Raw genomic sequence first — 21,289 nt, forward strand, 5'->3', positions numbered from 1 at the left:
CATTGTACCCCTATACATTCACCAAAAAAAGCTGTGAAATGTGACAAAAGACAATAGCCGGTTTTTGACAATTCCTTTATTAAAAATGTCTTCTTCTTCCTCCATCTTCCTCCGGTCTTCCTTCAGTTTCTCCTTTTCCTCCAGCTTCTTCTTCCTCCATCTTCCTCCGGTCTTCTCCATCTTTCTCCAGCTTCTTCTTCCCCGCTTCGTCCTCCGGTCTTCATCCTCCACCGATATTTTAGCGCTAGAAATAGCCTCTAAATAGCGCCTGAAAACTGCCTCCTATTCATTTCAGTGTGTCTTTTCACACTGGGGCGGTGCGCTTGCGGAACGTTAGGTAAAGTCCTGCAAGCAGCATCTTTGGCAGCGCTGTATACAAAACGCCCTGCCCATTGAAATGAATGGGCAGTGCTTCCAAGGTGCTGCAACAGGGGCATTTTTAACCCCTTCTTTGGGGTTAAAAGCGCCCCGCTAGCGGCCGAAAAGCACTTCTTAACCTCTTCCCGTCCACACTATAGTTGAATGACGGCTACAGCACAGACCTACATTGCCCTGGCCCCTTACCACGTGATCAACTGTCAGCCAATGACAGCTGATCACGTGATGTAAACAGAAGCTAGGTATTCTTTTTTTTTTCTCCTCACACTGACAGCGTGAGGAGAAGAAAAAGCTGATCACTGGCTTCTGTTGAAGGGACATCGGTGTGGGACATATGTGCCAACCAGTACCGCCTGCCAGTGCCCACAGTGCCATCAATCGGTGCCCACCAGTTAATATCAGTGCCACCTATCAATGACCAAGAGTGCCATCTATCAATGCCCACCAGTGATGCCAATCAGTGCCTCATCAGTGCTGCCTATCAGTGTCACCTACCAGTGCCCATTACTGTCACCCATCAGTGCCAGCTATCAGTGCCATCCATCAGTGCCACCCATCAATGCCCTTTAGTGCCGCCAGTCTGTGCCACCTCTCAGTGCCCACCAGTACTGCCTATCAGTGCCGCCCTATCAGTACCCATCAGTGCTGCATATTAGTGCCCATCAGTGCAGTCTCATCAGCGTACATCAATGAAGGAGAAAAATTACCTGTTTGCAAAATTTATAACAAGATATAAAACCGTTTTGTTTTCAAAATTTTTGTTCTTTTTTCATTTTTTTAACAAAAAATAAAAAACCCAATGGTGATCAAATACCACCAAAAGAAAGCTCTATTTGTGGGGGAAAAAATGATAAAAAATTCATTTGGGTACAGTGTTACATGACCGTGCAATTGTCATTCAAAGAGTGAGAGCGCTGAAAGCTGAAAATTGGTCAGGAGGGGGGGTTTAAGTGCCCAGTAAGCAGGTGATTAAACAGTGCCGCTAAAACGCTTTGGCACTAACATGGCCCCAGTGTGAAAGGGGTTCTTATAGATTGGCATGTTGGCAATGTAGGTCCAACCAGTGGCGTTGGCGGGGGGGGGGGCTGACCGTCGCTGAAGCCCCGAGTGGGTCGCCAACAAGCCCCAGGTCACAGGTGGGCACTGTTCTATCATTAGCCCTGAGCGCCGCTGAGAGGAGACCGATCTGATCCCAAGCGCCGCCGAGTCACATAGCAGGTCCCGCTTTCTGGAGCCTGCAGTGCCTATGATGGACGTCCCACTGGTCCAATGGCGGGACCGCGGGACGTGTGACGTCCATCATAGGTGCTGCTGGCTCCAGAAGGTGTGAATTACAATGCGGCCGCTGCGCCACATCGATCCCTGCTCGGGCGGGCGGCTCTCCTCCGGGCTGCCTCGCACACCACGGCTGAGCTGCTGAAGTCTGACTCCTGGTCAGGTAGGTAGGTCAGTGTATGTATGCTGTGTAGGTCAGTGTATGTCAGGTAGGTCAGTGCATATCAGGTAGGCAGGTCAGTGTGTGTATGTCAGGTAGGTCAGTGTATGTATGTCGTGTAGGTCAGTGTATATCAGGTAGGCAGGTCAGTGTGTGTGTGTGTGTATGTCAGGTAGGTCAGTGTATATCAGGTAGGTAGGTCAGTGTATATCAGGTAGGCAGGTCAGTGTGTGTATGTCAGGTAGGTGAGTTTAGTGGTCAGCATTGGTGGGCACTGGTAAGCCAGGAAACAACCAGCGAGTGAGCTTACCACTCCGCCACACAACCCCACAGTCAAAAAACCCTGCGCCACTACCGCCAACCCCCGTGCCAGACTTTGGGCTGAAGCCCCTGGTCTTTTTGCCACCTAGTAATGCCCCTGGGTCCAACCACTGTGCACAGTGTTTTGTGGTAATGCCCTTTATTGAAGCGCAACAGCATGAACCTAGAGAAGCCGTCCACCACACGGTGCAGCCAATGACCCATTCCCTCAGTGAGGGCAAACTTGTGACTGGACTGGATGTCCTAACACGTATTTCCTGGCAGCTCTCCAACCTCCCCCCTCATCTGTCCTCATATTATCACCTCATACAGCGTCAGAACACCATGACAACCCAGTATTATATAGAAATGAGGCACAGGACTGCATGGAGTGAAACATTTAGCGGGACACATCAATACATTTTATTGCATGTATTTTTATTAAGGAGCAACCAGTCTTCTTCATTCTCCTCCTCATAGCTCGTGACAAGATGGCGGACGTTCTCTAACACGAGCTCTCCAGCGAGCAGGGGCGCGCCATGGTTCGGGCGCCCATTGGCTCTCCCGCCCGTGGGAGCCGCCCACGCCTGACGTCACGGAGACGAGAAATAGGACGGAGAGGGGGCGCGCGTGAGGAGAGAGCTGCGAGATGGCGCCGTGAGAGGAGACCGGGGAGGGTGTCACGGAGACGGCGGCGGCTCTACGGCTAATGTTAGATAAGAGTATTGGCGGGCTCAGGCAATAGCACAGGGCACACGGCGTGACTGAAGACTACAGAAGACAGCACGGCAATGGAGGAAGAGAAGACAAGCGCTGCGAGGGACGGCGGTGGAAGTCCGGGGACGGCGGGCGCTGAAGACACGAAGACGCACGGCGCCGCTGCTGCACAAAATGGCGAACAAGCTGAGGAGGCGGACACTAGAAGAGCGAGCTTCATGCGCCGCCACAGCAGCGAGCCCGGGAAGATGGAGGCAGGGAAGACTGTCATACCCACAGAAGAGCCCCCCAGGAAACGCTTTCAGATTCCGAGGAAGACCAAGAAAGGTGGTGCTCCCCTTCCGTTCTATAGGGCGAGGTCTTCCCGTGCATGCCGCCCCCCCGGCCACACATCGCGGTGTAATGCTTGTGTAGACCGCTAGGGGGAGCCTGGTGTCAGATTACATCACTCGGGGTGCGCGCGTGTTGGTTTTTTTTCACTGGCTGCGCGTGGCGATGTCATGCTGATTCCGATTCCCAGCGAGCTGGTGTGGGCGGAGCTGCTGAAGCACGTGGCCCCGCCCCCGCGCTGTGACCTTTGCCACGTGTTTTTTTTTTTTTTTTTGCTTCTCGCCAGCCGACTTGCTGGGTGAAGCTGCACCATTTCCCATGTGTTGGGTAATGGCAATCATGAAACTGGATAGAGTATTGGAATCGTTTTCTTCAAGCCTGTTAGTCTTAATAGCTTTTTAGATTTTCTTAGTGCAGCAGAAAAGTGTTTCTGTGCATGCTTTGAAATTTGAATGCCCTTTAGGCTGCACATAATGTGTTAAGATGACGTTTGCGTCACTTTAAATAACACTTTCCAGACACCTCTGTTGGTTTTCTATTGTAGGAAAAAGTGCCATTGTGAATAGCAACACTTTGTAGACGCCATAGGGGAGTTTGCCGTGTATTTACATTGAGATCAATAGAAGGGTTCAGGGAGTGGTAAAGACTGCCAAACATGTTGGGTTGATTGAACAACACTGGCTGCTGCAATGTACACCTTTTTGAAGGGTACTCTTGTGGGGCTCCAAAAAATGTTGGCGTAAACTTAGCCTAATGGAAGTAGAGCAAGAAAACTCCCTGCTGGCTGCTGATCTCGTCAGCTTGGTGGCTTCCAGGTACCAGTCTCCAGCCATGTTCATTGGCTAGGCTGAGATGTCACTCTTGTGCATATGCGGGAGTACATGCATCTAGGCATTGCCGAACATGTATTTGGCATACAGGCAGGTAAGGCACTTAATATTTATTTAAACCCTCATCTTGTAAAACAACCTAATTAGATTAAAATAGAAATGACAGGCAAAACATTTGTGTATACACATTAAAAAAAATTACTTTTTTAGTGATCACATTCCCTGTTCTCAGCTGCATAAGAGCTTGGGGAGGAGAAACCGCTTTTCCCAGTGAATGGGCTGTGCAAGGGGGCATGGCAGGTCAAGTCTCATTATCATTGGATGAGAGCACACGGAGTTCCCAGTATAGCTATGGAACTAGCCATGCTGTGCACTCCTGCTTAGTGTGGTCAGTTTTTAATAGGAAAGCAGAGGGACTACCAATAATAATGTACAAAGAGAACAGGACAGTTTTTTTTTTTCTTTAAATACAAGTACAGGGTACAGCAGGCACATGTCAGGAATATGCAATATTGGGTTTACATATTGTAATGCAGAAGAGACATATGTATTCTATGTTCCGCTTTCATTTTGATGTTGGAGCTTATATTGCAGTTTCCAATAAATCAGATAGGGCTGCTTTCCAACACGATTGTCTGACTTTGAGCTTACTGCACCTGTTTTTAGGTACTCGGCACTATACAGTACTTCCATAAACTACTTGCTGTGATTTGGTTGTCTGGATTAGGCTGGGTACACAGGGGTGGTTTTTGATATTGCAGTCATCACCTGATTGACACCACCCCATGCTTAGTTGCTAGTGATAGCTACACATGAGTAATAATGGAGCGTAATATTGAATAGTTAACAAAACAATTGGTGTGATAGCAGTTACAAGTTTAGCGCTTGCTACTGGTTAATCACCCAGTTGACAATATGGAATAGTAATTTTGTAGCACTCTAGTTGTAGGTCATTAATTTAGGCTAGCCATATACACTTAGCACTCTTGCTTTAGTCCCCTAGGCTGAACGAGGGATCAGTTGATTCTCCTAAAGGGCATGAACAGAAGAATACTCTATTGGCTGTTGTATTCAGTACAGTGGCACTGTCAGATGGGACTGCATCTGGCTGCTATTACTGTTCAGCCAACCATTTTTCCCCCTACCAGGTGCCTTTGACATATTTTAAGTTGACGTGTTGAGCCAGGTGGTGCTGCCAGGGCCTTCTGTGGTTTGAATTCCATTCATTCGGCAGAATCAACTGAAATCTAAACTGTGGCCAGCACTCGATATACAAGTGAGCTATTTGTTTTTACCCACTTAACCGTAAGGATTTGCTCCCTTAATGACCAGGCCATTTTTTGTGATAGGCACTGCGTCGCTTTGACAATTGCGCGGTCATGTAACGCTGTACCCAAACAAAATGTCTTTTTTTTTTTTCCCCACAAATAGAGCTTTATTTTGATGGTGTTTGATCACCTCTGCGGTTTTTAGAAAAACCCAATATTAACTTTTTGCTATAATATCCCAAAAATGTATCAGTTTAGGCCAATATGTATTCATTTTTGACAAAAAAAATCGCAATAAGCGTATATTGAATGGTTTGCACAAAAGTTATAGCATCTACAAAATAGGGGACAGATTTATGGCATTTTTATTATTCTTTTTTTTTTTTTTTACTTGTGGCGGCGATCTGCGATTTTTAGCAGGACTGACATTGCGGCGATCAGATTGGACACTTTTGACACTCTTTTGGGACTGTTGACATTTATACAGCAGTCATAGCTCAAAATAGCCACTGATTACTGTATGAATGTCACTGGCAGGGAAGGGGTTAACACTAGGGGGCGATCAAGGGGTTAAGTGTTCCCTAGTTTCTAAGGGGGGGTGTATTGCCTTGGAGTAGAGTGCTGTTTCTGATTACTAGGATCTCTCTACTTCCTCTGACTGAACCGGGATCTGTCTATTTACATTGACAGATCCCCGTTCTGTCTCTCTGCAGGGTGGTTGGACATGACCGTGCGCATCGGCTCCAGGGGGCGCGTGGTCCCTATAGCTCTTACAGCGGCTAACGTACACCTACGGTGATTTGCACAGCCGTGCCAACCTGCCACAGTATGGCGGCTGGTCGGCAAGCAGGTAAACTCATTGTTCCAGGTTAATTGAACACTGTTGGTGTTTCCATAATAGAGCTTAATGGATGGAGCATTCACCACTTTTAGTATACTGCTGTTGGCCTTTTGGGAATGTCATTAAGGGCATATGTTTACATCCCCACAGTATTAAGATTTTAATTACCAATCTCACTGTATTGTGTAATTGGTGATATTTGTAAAATTAGCAGTAAATAAAAGAAAGCACAACCTAATGGTGAAATGTGATATGTCTTCTAATATTCTTTTGGGACACCAGAGGTGTCATTTGAATGTATATTCAGCTGCCTTTTCTACAGATTTTAGAGAGGGCATGTTATACATATACGTTCATTTAAAAATTTCTCTCCAAAAGCAGAGCTTTCAGTCTTTTGCATAGAATAGTTTTTATTGCAAAATACATTTTGAAGCCTATTCTAGACTTGGTGAATCAGCTGAGGTTAACACTACACAAAGCTATTGGTATGCAATGGCATTTACACCTTATAAATGTGTTTTAAGCACACAGTTTTGCGTCATGCTACAGATATCTGTGGTTGTGGAGAACTGATACTCCTTATCAGGAAAACTACTGTTCCAGAACAGTGTATATGAATATATTAAAATCTATTTTTTTTTCTTGATTAATGGAACTTTAAGTCTAACTTTGAAGGCTTGAAAGACTGATGTCTGGAGTAGAATTTAGACTATAGGCTTGAGGCACTGATGGCACTGACTGGTTACCATAAAACCTTGGCCACATTCTTTGTGATTCATGACGCATGAAAGTTTTATAACAAAAAATGAATTGAATGCTTGCTTCAAAAGCTAAATGATCAGCAGATTGAACAAGTATTTAGTTTCAAAAACACACCATTCTTATCTTTCAGTAAGCACCAAATATGGCAATTAGTGACCCTAGTGCATCATTAGAGGATTTTTAATCTTAAAGAAAAATTTAAGTCAGTGGCTACAAATACTGTAACTGTCTTTTAAAAAGGACCCACCTGTCCAAGGATCCAGCACTATCCTCACCTGGGGAGGATCTTCGCCAGTCTTTGAGGTACTGGCGTTCTCAGCCAACTTCCCAATGCACTGCACAGGTATAATTTGTGTTGTGCTTTGTGACTGGTCCCGCAGCCCCCTGGGACCTCTGTGCCCCAGAAAGTGGGGGGGGGGGGGGGGGTGAGTGGGTGGAGAACTTTCACTCTGATCGCCTAGGCAGTAGAAGTGGGTACCGGCTAAAATTACATACCCGCTCTTCCCATAAAAACCTCCAAAAGTGGAAGAGGAGGATGGAAGGAGGTGTTAAATGAAAGCAGAACTTCATACTAAAGAGGAAGTTCATCTTTAACCCAAGGCTTTGTCAATGAGTCATTTATCAACCAGGTTACAAATTACAACTCTCTAACATTACATTAATATACTTTTGTTACATTTTCTATTGTAACTTTTTAATTAGCAAAATTATTTGAAACATTTACTCAGCTTGGTTATCTCAGTATTTGTAATGTAAAGTTGTCTTTAAGCTATAGTGGTTAGGTCCTCAATTCGAGATGATACATTGAACAGTATGGTTCCGACCTACTTGATATGAACATTAACAGCTGTGACTCATAAAGATGTTGGCAGTTGCTGAAAGCAGGCTATGTGGTAATAAACATATTTATAGTGCCAACACTGTATACATCACTGTCTTCTGAAGGAACTCATAGTCCCTTACCACACATTCAGATACAGGGTGAAAAGTCTTTGGGTTCTGGAAGAAACCCACATTGATTCCATGCGTGTAGTAGGATGGTTAGAGATGTACCCCAGTGCTACCACATGAATACCATAAATGAAGACTTGCAGTGACCTAACCATCATAAGTGCTTGTAAGAAAAGCAACTGCATTTAAAAAGTTTTATCAGGAAAAGTAAAGTTAAATGTGACCAGCTACTACTAGCTGCTCCATGATCTGTATGCATGAGAAACTTTAGACTTCTTTTATTTATTACAGGTACTTTTATAGTGACGTAAATTTATGCACCGCTTTGCATATATTGTATATCCACATCAGTCCCTGCCCTCGAGGAGCTTACAATCTAAGGTCTAAGAAAACCCACGCAGGCACGGGGAGAACATGCAAACTCCATGTAGGTAGTGCCGTGGTTGGGATGCAAACCGACTAACCTTTTGATCAAACATTTGAGTAAAAAAAAAACAAACTGAATTTTCTAGCCATAATTTCGTGGACGTGTTCTATTTTGAGTTCTTAAATGAGTTTTCTTTTGCCACCGATTGGTTCAAAGTTGAGAAATTCCTGTCCATACCTGCCGATTGGCTATTTGGATTTTCAGCATGGATATTGCATGCAGCCTTCATGTAGTCCGCAGGGCAGCATTTTCCCCAGTTTTCTTCCAGGGCAGATAGGTCAAAGGTTAAAAGGCAGTCTTGTTATCCCCCGTTTTTGTTTCCTCTGTTTGGAACCTGGTGATGGCCATTCCTTATGCAGCCAGTATGTTGTAATGCAATATATGCGGGTATCATGGGAAAGGTAGTGTTGATAAAAAAAATAAAATTATCGTCATGGTTTTGGTAAATGGTTGCCTCCTTGTCTGAGCTCATATATTCTGCAAGTTGTTTACTTTGTAAATTAAACCAAAATAAATATAAAAAAAAAATAAAATCTTACTTTTTTGGTTTTGTTGTTTTTCTTGTGTGGATCTGAAATTTGCGCGAATTTACTTAAAATTATTCCTAAAATAAAAAGTAACACTTTTTTTGTTTTTGTTCATGTTTTAGCTCTTCAACAACTTAGTTCCGATTCGCGGGAATTTGAGGAGCTTTTGAAAACTCTACATATCTCATTCTTGGAAGCAAATTCTAAAATACATTTCACTTACAAATCTGCCCAACTGGTGCACAATGAGTTCTTGGAGAAAGAGGTCAGTGAACGATAAATTGATCATCTTTTAGATCGATCAAGTTTGGGTTGTAGGTTTGTGGGACTGAATGCTTGAATCAGTCAAGATTTGTGCCAAGTTGCTTTTTTTTTTTTTTTTTTTTTTTTTTTCTTCAGACTTTGACAGTTGTAAGACTGCTTAATTTGTACAGATGCTGTCAAAAGCAGACAATGTCTAACATCGATGTACTTCTATAGTCGGGGTTAATGGAAAGATATGAATGTCAAGCGTTTGACTTGTGTACTTTGTGGCACACTTATACAGCTTGTGTATTTGTTCTGTAACTTTGGTTTTAGTTTAGGGCTGTGAAAAGAAAACATGAACATTTCACCACTGTACTGTCTAAATTTACTGTTTTCTTCTTTTCCCTGTCCCCAATTTATGTTCTCCCCACTTAATAGTTTACTGAAAAAAGAAGACAGTTGAAATTTGATGGTCGCCTAGAGAAAGAGCTTGCTGAATCTTATGGTTTTCTTTTGGTTGATGAAAGCCAGGTAAGAGGAAGATATTTTGACAATGCGAGGAGAAAAAAAAATTCTCCAAACAAAGCAGGATAGTGAAATGCAGGGTTTTGAACATTAAAAATTGGGGTTGCAACGATACCACTTTTTAAGACCGAGTAAAAGTACCAATACTTTTACAAGCACTCCCCAATTACTGATAGATTTTTTTTAATGTCATGTGACAGTAGCACTGATGGGCACTCATAGGTGGCACTGATGGCTGTCACTGATATGCTGGCACTGACTGAAGGGCCCTGATAGGTGGCATTTATGGGCACTTATAGGTGACATTTATGACCACTGATATGCTGGCTCTGATAGGTGACATTTTTGGGCAATGATAGCTGCAACTGATGGGCAGGCAGTGGCAATGAAATGAGAGAGACCATCAATAACAGTCAAAGTTCAAACTTTCTCGAGTATACGAGTGCTGCGACGTCCATTTTGATACACCCAAGGCAGCAGCGGACATCTTGTTACACCCAGCCCATATAGTTGGTGAACTATATGGGCTGGGTGTAACAAGATGTCCGCTGCCGCCTTGTTACTGCTGGCTTACTGAGGCCGAGTGCAGGGTGTACCAAGATGGGCGTCGCACTGTTCAATCTCCGGTGCTGTCACTTCTGTTAACAAATGTGACAGCCCTGGTCACCGATTCTGGAGGCTGGGAGTGCGACCCCCCCCCCCCCCCCCTCCCCTGCCCTCAGCCAGCTTACCTCCCGCTGCTGCCAGCCCAGGACTTGCTCTCCACTGCCAGGACTCGCTCTCTGCTCCACCCACTGACTTCCGGGAGTTGCCTCTTGATGCAAAAAGTATCGGGAGCATTTGCCTGAGTATAAGTACTCGGCAAATACTCGGTATCGGCACCGGTGCAACCCTATTAAAAATGGCTCTCACTTTTTACATTTTTAAGTTCTCCGTGCTGTTTAGCTTCCACCATTCTGTTGTTATACTTCTAATTGCTAATCATGCCTACTTTTTTTTTGTACATTTTGGTGTGAGTGCAGCAATGGAAGTAGTGTATCAATTTGAAAAAAAATTCCAGGCTTCAGAATGGTGATTGGAACTGACCTGTGTTTAAATCCTAACCTGGCCCAGTGTGTAATTCTCTCCTATTTCGCCATTGATGCTTTACACACTACTGCACCTTGATTTCCAAGTAGTGACACTTGGATCTGTAACAAAATGAAGTACCAAGGTTTAATATTCGACAATGGTTGGATGTTTGTGCTTTATTTGCAGGCCTCTCATAAAATTAGTTTTAAAGTATTACTAAAGCATCATCTCCTACTAGATACATCCCTTTTGCCCTATTAATCATACGCCAATTGTTTTAAAAAATAACACTAAACGCAGTAAATGGCAGTATCTCCAGTTCCTCAGCTTCTACGAACCTTTGAGAAGTGTTCCATCTGAATGTCATTTGTTCTGATGCCTTTTCCTTTGGACTAACAGGTTCAGTCATTTCTAGCACCTGCATGCTACTGCCATCATGTGATTACTTCTATTACCCTGGACTAGCTACACACGTCCAGTGTAGGCAGTGGTGTCCTGCATACTGTGAGCATGCATGAAAGGGTGGCTCTGACACAGGCTCACTAGGACCCTACAAGCTTAGGGAGCCACTATTACAATGGAATTCATGGCCAGTGATGGGAGATATGGTAACATGAGAGGACCAAATGCAGAAGCTTTAGTAAAAAAAAAAAAAAAAAGCAAAACTTAATAGATGCTGCCATCTTAATTGTCACACAAAAGTTTAATATGACTTGTGTTCACCCTGTTGAACAGAAATGATATATAAATATGCACTCATTCTGTGTATGAAAAATAGAGCCATACGGTTTTGTAAAGCTTGAAACACACCTATGTTATGGTAATGCATGGTTAAACTGCGTGCCATGGTCCTGTACCAACGGTATTGTGGTCTGTATGGCACCATAATGCACCGTTTAAACATTTGTACCTCAATACATACTCGTGTATGTTTTAGTGCACCACAACATTCTGGGCAACCATTTGTTCTGTGTGCTTTGCAAAAAAGCCCTCCTGGGTGCGTTGGCAGCACATCTAAAATAACCAACCTAAACATGCCTACGTTCACATAATGGACTGGACAGGTGCGAAGGGGACCTTAGTAGAGGAACAACAGTTTAAGAATGCCTGATTGGTAAATGTTCACGAATTTAGTAGTGTTCTGTGTCAGTTCAGATTACAAGTTGCATTACAGATGCCCTTGACTCACACATTCGGCAGTTCCAATCTTCAATGTTCTGAAAAATGTTAGGTTACCGTGCGTTACATCAAGTAACAAGTAAAAGCGGGCTTGAGACAACTAAATTGAGTAAAAATAAAAAGCATTACTCAAATGTAAAGGTCATACTCTTTGTTTCTCAGTTTTTGCCTCTGCCTGCAACATTGTAACCTTGTCCTGCCATCCTAGGCTTAATTTGCAACTTCTCAAATTTCCTGCTGGCTTAATTCCGATACTGTACAGCTGTAAACAAAGTAAACCGTACTAAACACACCATGTTTAGATTTGCATCTTATTTTTATGACATATCTGGTGTCTTTAGTTCTGAAAGCCATGGCTGCCAGCGCTTTATTTTGACAGTTACGCATGAAAAATTAATGGTTGACAAAACTGCAAGTAATTCATACGATCCAGCATATTAAGATTGCCAGGAGAAGTTGGACTTTCTTAACAGAAAAGGTCCAGGTGCCATTGTGTAATTTTAGATGACTGGCAGTGGCTACCAGTCTCCTGTGATTTTTTTTTTTTTTTTTTTTTCAAACCCTACATTACCAGATCTGCAGCATTATTCACTTGTTTACAATTAATATTTTTATAATGTTAACTAGCAGTTCAGCATCACCACTGCAGAGATTAGACCACCTGTCTGCTTCACAATAGCAGTGTCTGAAAAACTTCAGAAATCCAAGGAAATGTTTTACGGACTATCTGCTAATATCTGCACCTTTTCAGAAAACACTGGTGAAAGTACAAATGCCGATAAGGAAGCTACTTGGCTCCCTGTTTCTCTCTAAATCTTCTCGAGTCCCGATTTTTTTTTTTTTTTTTGTAATAGTCTTGTTTCTACACAATAGACCTTTTTTTTTACTTTATGTAGTCTACCATAATGTAATATAACATAACCGAACATATTATGCTTTATGGGGGGGGTGGGGTGGTAGCCGGAGGGCTTTAATTTGGAGTAAATTTGGATACGTGTTTTTTTTTTTTCTGCAGTGTCATTGGAAATAAATGGTGAAACAAGATGTCCTGTCATTTCCATGTGTGTTTGCATAACTTGCACACCCCGTACGTTTATTCCAAATAATAATTGTCTGCTGGTCAAAACCATATCACATTAGAGCAGACTTTCTAAACCTTTTTACGCCAAAGGAGCCCCTAAATTTTTTGGTTCTTGGGGCAGCCCTTGCTAAAACAGTCTTTGGGGTCAATGGGGGAAAAAATGCCTCTTTGGTGTAAGAATACAACCTTCACAGTGGTAGTGGACTGCTAAAAAGATCATAAATACACTTCTGTTTACTAAACACCGCCATGGAGAGATCTCAAAGTATCAGAAGCTATTTCCAGCTCCTAGGCTAAGAATTGTCTGTCAGCTGTTCTACTGCTACCAGAAGCTTCTTAGATTGAGTGCTATTTTAAAACAGTCCTGGGACAAATGGCTACTATCCCTGTAGCATTTTGAAATGGCGCTAATGAGTCGGTGGTTAATCGCTTGAGGACCACCCTATAGCAGTTTTACTGCTACAGGGCGGAAGATGTGTGCTGGATCATGTGTGTCTATATATGATCCAGCTATTCTGGGTAGGGGGCGCGCATGTGTATTTTGTCCGCCGGCACCTGCCGATCATCCAGAATAGAGGCAGAACGGCAGTCTGTCTATGTAAACAAGGCAGATTGTTTCGACGGGAGAGAAGGGATGGGATGTGTGTCCCTGCAAAGCAGGGAATAAATTTCATCTCTTCCCCTAGTAAAAGCACCTTACACAGTATAGTAAAACACCAGCTAGGCGCACAGTTACATTTTGATCGCCTGTGATGTTAACCCCTTCAGTCAGTGTCCTTAATACAGTAACAATGCATATAATTTTTTTTTTTTTTTTTAAGCACTAATTACTGTATTGGTGTCACTGGTCCCCAAAAAGTGTCTGTCAAAATGTGTGCCACAATCCTGCAGTCCTGCCATAAGTCGCTGATTGCCACCATTACTACCAAATAAAAATATCCCACAGTTTGTAGACGCTATAACTTTTGCGCAAATCAGTCAATGTACGCTTATTGGCATTTTTGTTACCAAAAATATGTAGCAGACTACATATTGACCTAAATTTATGAAGAAATTTGAATTTTTTTTTTTTTTTTATAGAATTTGTAGCAGAAAGTTAAAAAAAAAAATAAATATATATAATGTATTTCAAAATTGTTGGCCTTATTTTGTTTATAGCACAAGAAAATAAATGCAGACTTGATCAAATACCACCAAAAGAAAGCTCTATTTGTGGGGAAAAAAAGGACATTTTATTTGGGTACAGTGTCACATGACCATGTATTTGTCAGTTAAAATAACGCAGTGCTGTATCGCAAAAAATAGCCTGGTCATGAAGGGGCTAAATCTTCTGCAGGTCAAATGGTTAAAGAAGTTGGTATCCAGCCCTGTTAAAATGGAGATTTATTTTTTTTTTAAAACATCTAGAGTAAAATTATATTGGATGGTTATGTAGATTACTTTACAAGCAATGGTATTTAAATAGTAACCAGAAACCATTTTAATGCCATTTATTGTTTTTGTTTGTCATGCAGGCAAATGATGTAAAGCCACCAATTCATTACCAGATAGCGAAACACAGATCTTCAACATTTGTCAGTTCTCAAGCCGCATTCAAATATACAGACAGTGGGAAACCACACAGACTTGCAAAAATAGTATTCAAATTATATTGACTTGGTAGGCGTAAACCTTTTAATCCCTTCACTGCCAGGCACCATGCTTCACTTCTAAACTCAGGTGGCCAGATCATTTTTACGTTTTTTTTTTTTTTTTTTTCCCACTTACAGCTTTCAGAGTTTGTGAAAGACCCCCTCATACTTTTTATGAAAGCATAGGGCCAGTAGAATAAAAAGGCGCTCCTGTTTTCTAGGCCCTGTGATATTTGCACAAATGTGTATCAAAACAATTTTTGCTAAAACATACTAAAATCATTAGTTAATACATAATAAAAAAAACTTGCAGAATAACTGCTATATATAAAAACTTAAGTGTACTAAGCTAATAACAAATATTTAAGTTTTAAATCGTGCCTTTTTTTTGTGAAATGGTGAAAACTGAAGGTTTGCAAAACTGTAAATAAAAACAGTTTACTCTAAAAATCTGAAGGTTTTCATTTTTCACAGCTTTCAGAATTTGTCAAAGACCCCCCAAGCCATACATTCTCTGAAAGCACGTAACCTGTAGGATAAAAAGTGCTACTGAATTTTTTTTTTTTAGGACCCCGCAGTATTTGCACAGATGTTTTATCAATTTGCTAAAAATCCACTTAAATCATTAGTGGACACAAACACAACATAACTTACAAAATTCCTGCTAGATTTCTGCTAAGGCCTTGTTCATATGGGGGTTACTAAAGTGTATGCCTGTGGAGGGCCATGGTTACCCGTATGGGTATGCACAGGTGTTTCGTACTTCCCCATAGAGTCAGTCCTATTTATGTCAATTGGTGTACAGCGACTGCATAGGCACAGCCACTGCTGTCCAATCTGACATCTGTGTGATCACAGCCATGATCGCAGACGGTGTGAGCTCAGGGACATGCTCCCAGACCCACATGGATGTCAAATTCGGAGCAGTGGCTGTGTTCGTGCAGTTGCTAATTCCCAATTGACATCAATAGGAATGCCTGCACAGACATGTATGGAACGCCTGTGTGGGAAACACTGTCATGCAGGGGGCGTATGCTGTAGTATGCCCTGTGTGAACAAGGCCTTACTATGTGCTTTTTTTTTTTTTTTTTCTTATCAGTGGGTGGACTTTGGTGATATGTCAGGGGTCTAAACGGACTCCTGATGACTTTTTTCCGAGACAGAGAAAGGAGCCAAAGACATTAGCAGTCCTTTATCCCATTCTCTGCAGCCTCAACTGCACTGAAGATGAATAAATAGAAGTCTATGTGTAATGTACAGTTCAGTTTACTATGCTTCAGTGATGAATGAAACTGAGCGATCAGTACTTATCACTTACTATGTTTGTTCAGGAAAGGAAAAGGGCTGGTAAGCACGTTTACTACTTTCCATCCTGACATTGATCTCCCTCATTGATGCTACAGCTGGCTGGAGGGGGAGGAGGCAAAGCTGGCCAGCAGCACTGCGGGAAGGGGGGGGGCTGGGATTGGTGAGGATGGGTCCACTGGGGGGTGTATTTTTTTTTTTTTGTTGTTTTTTTTATTCCTCTGTGGCACCTAAAGCTGTGGTGAGAAGCCAGCAGCTGCAAGGAAGTCACAATGGATCAGTGTTGCAGGCGCTGCATTGGTGGCGGGGATAGGGAGAATTGGTGCTTTGGGGAAAGGGCAGAATTAGGGTGGGGAAGGGGCATTTTAGCCATGGTGGCTTATGCGGAGGGGGGGCGGTACATTTTAGGTGCATTTCTCTGATCAGTGGATTGATTTGTTCAGCTGAGTCTGCTAATCAGTTTTGCTATAAACTGTACTTGGCTGTGAAAGGGTTAATGGAAACATGCAAATCATACAAGCTGCTTTTACTACATCCCTGGGAAATGTATCAGATGTTTTGACAAATACCAAGAAATGGTCGGGAGCATTAAATCAGTTTAGACTGTAACACAATGTTTTTGGTCTGTATGTAAAAATAGTCATATTAAATGAGGTGTTCATATAGTCTAATACGATTATACGTATTAGCTAAATAGTTATCATAGTTAAAATTTTTTGGTCATGGCCTTTTACACAAAAAGACAGCACAATGGAGATGCTGCTTTTTCCTGTTAAAAGCATTTTTCTTATGTCTTGTAAAAATCCAGGCTATAGTTTTTCATCATCTCTGTTCTGTCACCACAAAGACTTGAAACAGTCCCATGAGTCATACATGTCTACTTGCCTATAGTGCTATCATATGCGTGGAAGATCAGGAGGCAAAGTGTGATCTCCTTCAATGCATATGAATGGATGCAGGTCAGATATGAGCCAAAATGTGTGGTTCTGCAGCATTTGAGGTTGGTAAAGACTTGTATGACATAGCTGTTGTCTTGTTGAAAGCAGAGTTGTAGCTTTTTGTCCCTTGTACTGAAAAAGATGTGTTGCCTGTATTAAAAAAAAAAAAAAATTAAGATAAATGCTCCATAGCAATATCTATGCTGTAGTAGTAACCTGCATTGTCCCTGTGATATTAAGGTTCTTTTGCAACTAACACCTGTGTCCAACCTGCAGAAATGTTAAACTTGGGCTGGCCATACATTACACAATTTTCTTATTCAATTTCCTTTAGATTTACCTTCAACTTTGTAGTGCAAGGGCCTGTCTGACTACATACAAATTGAAAGTGTTTAGGTTTGACTTCATATTGGGCCCTCTGGTTCCTACTGTATTTAAAGTGTATTGTATTCGTACCGTCTACCCTCACGTAAAGTGCTGTGTAAACTGTTGGCGCCATATAAATCCTATATTATAATAACTATTATATGGTTTTGTTAAATCTAATGGAAAACTTATATAATGTGTGGCCATCCAAAGTAGAGCAATTCTTTACATATGTTAACGTTCCAGGTAATATCTTTAGGAAACTGAGCTTTATAGCCTTGTGAAGCTTGAATTGATAACTTGTGAACATGGATGTTGCTTTATCCTTTTAGGTGAATAATATATGCGAGAGAGGATTACTTGTGGGACATTCTAAGCTTACTACACTTGGAAAATCCTCTATGGGTGAGTTCCTTCAGTGATCGATACAACAGTATATTCAATCCTTGTGAAAAAGGATGTGGGTTTTCCTAAAACTTTTTTTTTTTTTTTTTTTTTTAATTTTTTTTTTTTATAGGTTTTATTCTAAAGTTTAAGTGGCGGGAAAGGCGAACTACAAACATTCCCTCCAATTAGTATTGCATGTCCTTTGATCAAAAATCACAATACAAATACAGCTTTTAGTGTTTATTTTTTATTTTTATTTAGCAAGTGCAATCGGAGGACTGCAAAGCTTTGGGTCCTTTCTAAATGTAGAAGACTGACAACGGGGATGAGTTAAATAGAACAATGGTGTCACCCACTGCTGTTGAGGGAGAGAGAGGAGTCTCCTCTCACTAGCTGGGCCAGAAGGGGAGAGTATCCTGGATTTTTGCGGTCACAAGACTACATAAAAAGAAGAAAAACTACAGTGATTTGTGGTAAAGGGCATGCAGGGTCATAGGCCTACTTAAATGTCAGTTATCCTTTCCTTTCTACTTGAAGACTGTTTCTGCACAGCAAAGAGGAGTATCTTACCCAGAGGCACATTTAACTTAAAGAGGAACAAAACCCATCTGTTTAACCACTTCCGGACCACCGCGTGCCGATATACTTCCTAACTTTGATGGGGGATATCGTTATGGCAGCAGCTAGCTGCCATAACCCCAGTATCCTCATGTTCGGCCGGCGGTCCCGTTTCTGATAAGAGTGGTCTCTGTGGCGGATTCGCCGCAAGATCACTTTTATCGGCGGCGGGAGAGGGGCCTCCCGCCACGCTGCGGTGCCCTCCGCCACTTACCGGATCCGTCGGCAGCGGCGGAGGCAATTGGATCTTCACCCTGGCTGGGCATGGCGATGAGCGAGGGGGAGATGGGACCCCACCCGTCTCCATAACGATGCAGGGTGGAAGTGACTTCAAAATGTCACTTCCGCCCACAGCTCTTAAAGGGCCATTTTTTAAAATTTTTTTAAATGACAATTTTTTTTTATTGCACTTTATAAGTATAAATATGAGGTCTGAGGTATTTTTGACCTCAGAGCTCATGCGTAAGAGATCCTGTCATGCTTTTTTATCTATTGCAAGGGATGTTTACATTCCTTGTAACAGGAATAAAAGTGACAATTTTTTTTTTTTTTTTAACTGTAAATAAGAGAATTTTTTTTTTTAAAATGCTTGCCGAGCTCGCATGCAGAAGCGAACGCATACGTGAGTAGTGCCCGCACATGAAAACGGTGTTCAAATCGCACATGTGAGGTATCGCCACGATCGGTAGAGCTAGAGCAATAATAGACCTAGCCCTAGACCTCCTCTGTAACTTAAAACATGCAACCTGTAGAATTTTTTAGACGTCGCCTATGGAGTTTTTAAGGGTAAAACTTTGTCGCCATAACACGAGCGGGCACAATTTTGAATCGTGACATGTTGGGTATCAATTTACTCTGCGTAATATCATCTTTCACAATATAAAAAAAAATTGGACTAACTTTACTGTTTTATTTTTTTTATTCAAAAAAGTGCATTTTTTTCAAAAAGTGCGCTTGTAAGACTGCTGCACAAATACGGTGTGACAAAGTATTGCAACTACCGCCATTTTATTCTCTAGGGTGTTAGGAAAAAAATGGATAATGTTTGGGGGTTCTAAGTCATTTTCTAGCAAAAAAAACTGTTTTTAACTTGTAAACAACACATCTCAAAAAGAGGCTCAGTCTTTAGGTGGTTAACTTTACCAAAACTGTTCCATTCAAGGCATGTATGTGCATAACTGTCGCAACAAGTGCTTGTGCTCTCAATTGAACTGTCAAGCCATCACATGGCTGGTGTCATAACTGATCACACACGAAACACCATGACAACTGCAGATCAAACTGAGTCCAAGATGTTCTCTTCCTTGACTGTAAAGGAGAGAGAGGTTTAGTTCTGCTTTAACCCAAAGGCCCCTTTCACACTGGGGCGGTGGGGGTGTCGGCGGTAAAACGCCGCTATTCTTGGCGCTTTACTGCCGTTTTAGCGGCGGTATTCGGCCACTAGCGGGGCCGCTAGCGGCCAAAAAAGCACTAGCTATGCCGGCGGTATAGTCCCGCTGCCCCATTGATTTCAATGGGCAGGAGCGGTGTATACACCGCTCCAAAGATGCTGTTTGCAGGAGTTTTTTTTCCCTCCTGCCAGCGCACCGCTGCAGTGTGAAAGCCCTGTTTCAGGTCGGTTTGCAGGTGCTATTTTTAGCGCAATAGCGCCTGCAAACCGCCCCAGTGTGAAAGGGGCCAAAGTCTAATGATGATCAGTTGGGACTAGGCTTACAGACGAGCGACATTAACATGAGGTTCTAATATATATTTTTTTTTTTTTCAATTTGTACTCTTAATCAAATTGAGCCTTACTCACATACAGCAAGTTTAGACCATTGCTTTGCCAAGAAGTATAACCATCTGGAATGTGTGATTTTCATTAGACTTAGCCTGGCAACAATGAATCTGAATATGTATGTTAACTAGTTAATGTCATCTGAACCATTCCCCAGATATGTTGGGCAAGATTATAAGCTTGCATTTCCAGCAAGGTAGGAGAACTACTACATACTGTATATTCCAGATAATTAAATAAATATGTAAACATGATTCATGAAATTTGAGCTGGGCACATAGATCTGCAGTGTTTTGTTATCTCTCTGCAAAGCCCTGTGTCTTGTAGCTTTCTCTTGCTGTGTTCCTCTGTCACATATGATAAAACCAGCTGGAGTTTTGAGTCGGGAGGTTGCTATAAATAGATTAGCACAGCTCTGAACAATACAACCAAGAGATGAGTCTCTACTTATGTGTAGAGGGAACAGTGTGCCTTTCCTCCAATCAGCTGTCTTGGCTGTGAGACTTTTCTGCAATGATAACCAGGAAGAGAAAAAAATCCCAACAGGAAGTAATTAGTATCTAAAGATGAAGACAGCAGATGTGGATGTAAAACTTATATAGGGAGATTTGTTTCATTCCTGTGTATCATCTGAGGCTGTTCACTTTACTGGGCAGTATATGTGTGGGTTTACATCCACTTTAAAGTGGAGGGCCACCCTGAAAAAAAAATTACACCAAAAATCCTAAAAAAAAAATTAAAAAAAAAAAAAATTTTAAAACTAACCTAAACCCTTGTTGCTAGGCAGTTTTACTAATCTGCCTCTTCCTTTTCTGCGGCATCTTCTGCTCCTCGGTGAGCAGCCCCGTTGTCTTCTGGGAACTGTGTGTGTTCCCAGAACACCACGGGGCCATTCACAGCGCCGCACCGCTCGCGCGTGCGCAGTAGGAAACTGGCAGTGAAGCCGCAAGGCTCCACTGCCTGTTTCCCTCACCTAGGATGGCAGGGCCGAGAGCCGAGGGACGGGTAGTCCTTGGGCAGCCAACATTGCGGGCACCCAGGACAGGTAAGTACTTAAAGTCAGCAGCTACAGTGTTTGTAGCTGTTGACTTTAATTTTTTTTTTTTTTTTCGGACGGAATCCCGCTTTAAGAGCAAATAACTGCTTGTTCCCCTTTGTGGCACAAACGTGCACCGTTTTGTTACGGTTCACTTGGCACATGCATTTAGTCTGTGTGCCAAAAAAGGACAAATCTTACACGTGGTTTCTTAGAAACTATGAAAACACCCACTCTTTCCCACCAGTTAGGACGTTCTGATAATAAGCATCATTAAATTATGCCACTATGTAATCCAAATGTCTGCAGCATGTTGTAATGAGAAATCTGTATGTTTTTTGTAGCAGCGCAAAAAATTCACAT

At 42.3% G+C, this 21,289-nt stretch overlaps 1 protein-coding gene across 4 annotated transcripts in view; it reads left to right on the top strand.

Annotated features, from left to right (window-relative positions):
- Positions 1-2,690: 2,690 nt before the first annotated feature.
- The window catches only part of TASOR (transcription activation suppressor), an 86,229-nt gene continuing 67,630 nt past the window's right edge, over positions 2,691-21,289 (top strand). For 2 of the 4 annotated variants that reach the window (XM_073592263.1, XM_073592264.1), the window contains exons 1-4: positions 2,691-3,157; positions 8,889-9,031; positions 9,451-9,543; positions 17,441-17,513. In XM_073592263.1, the coding sequence (XP_073448364.1) occupies positions 2,905-3,157; positions 8,889-9,031; positions 9,451-9,543; positions 17,441-17,513 (562 nt within the window). In that variant the 5' untranslated portion in view covers positions 2,691-2,904. The remainder of the gene's footprint in view (positions 3,158-8,888; positions 9,032-9,450; positions 9,544-17,440; positions 17,514-21,289) is intronic. The other 2 variants (XM_073592261.1, XM_073592262.1) reach the window with 1 other exon arrangement.

The sequence above is a fragment of the Aquarana catesbeiana genome, linkage group LG07 (assembly GCF_042186555.1).
Source record: "Aquarana catesbeiana isolate 2022-GZ linkage group LG07, ASM4218655v1, whole genome shotgun sequence".
NCBI classification, from domain to species: Eukaryota; Metazoa; Chordata; class Amphibia; order Anura; family Ranidae; genus Aquarana; species Aquarana catesbeiana.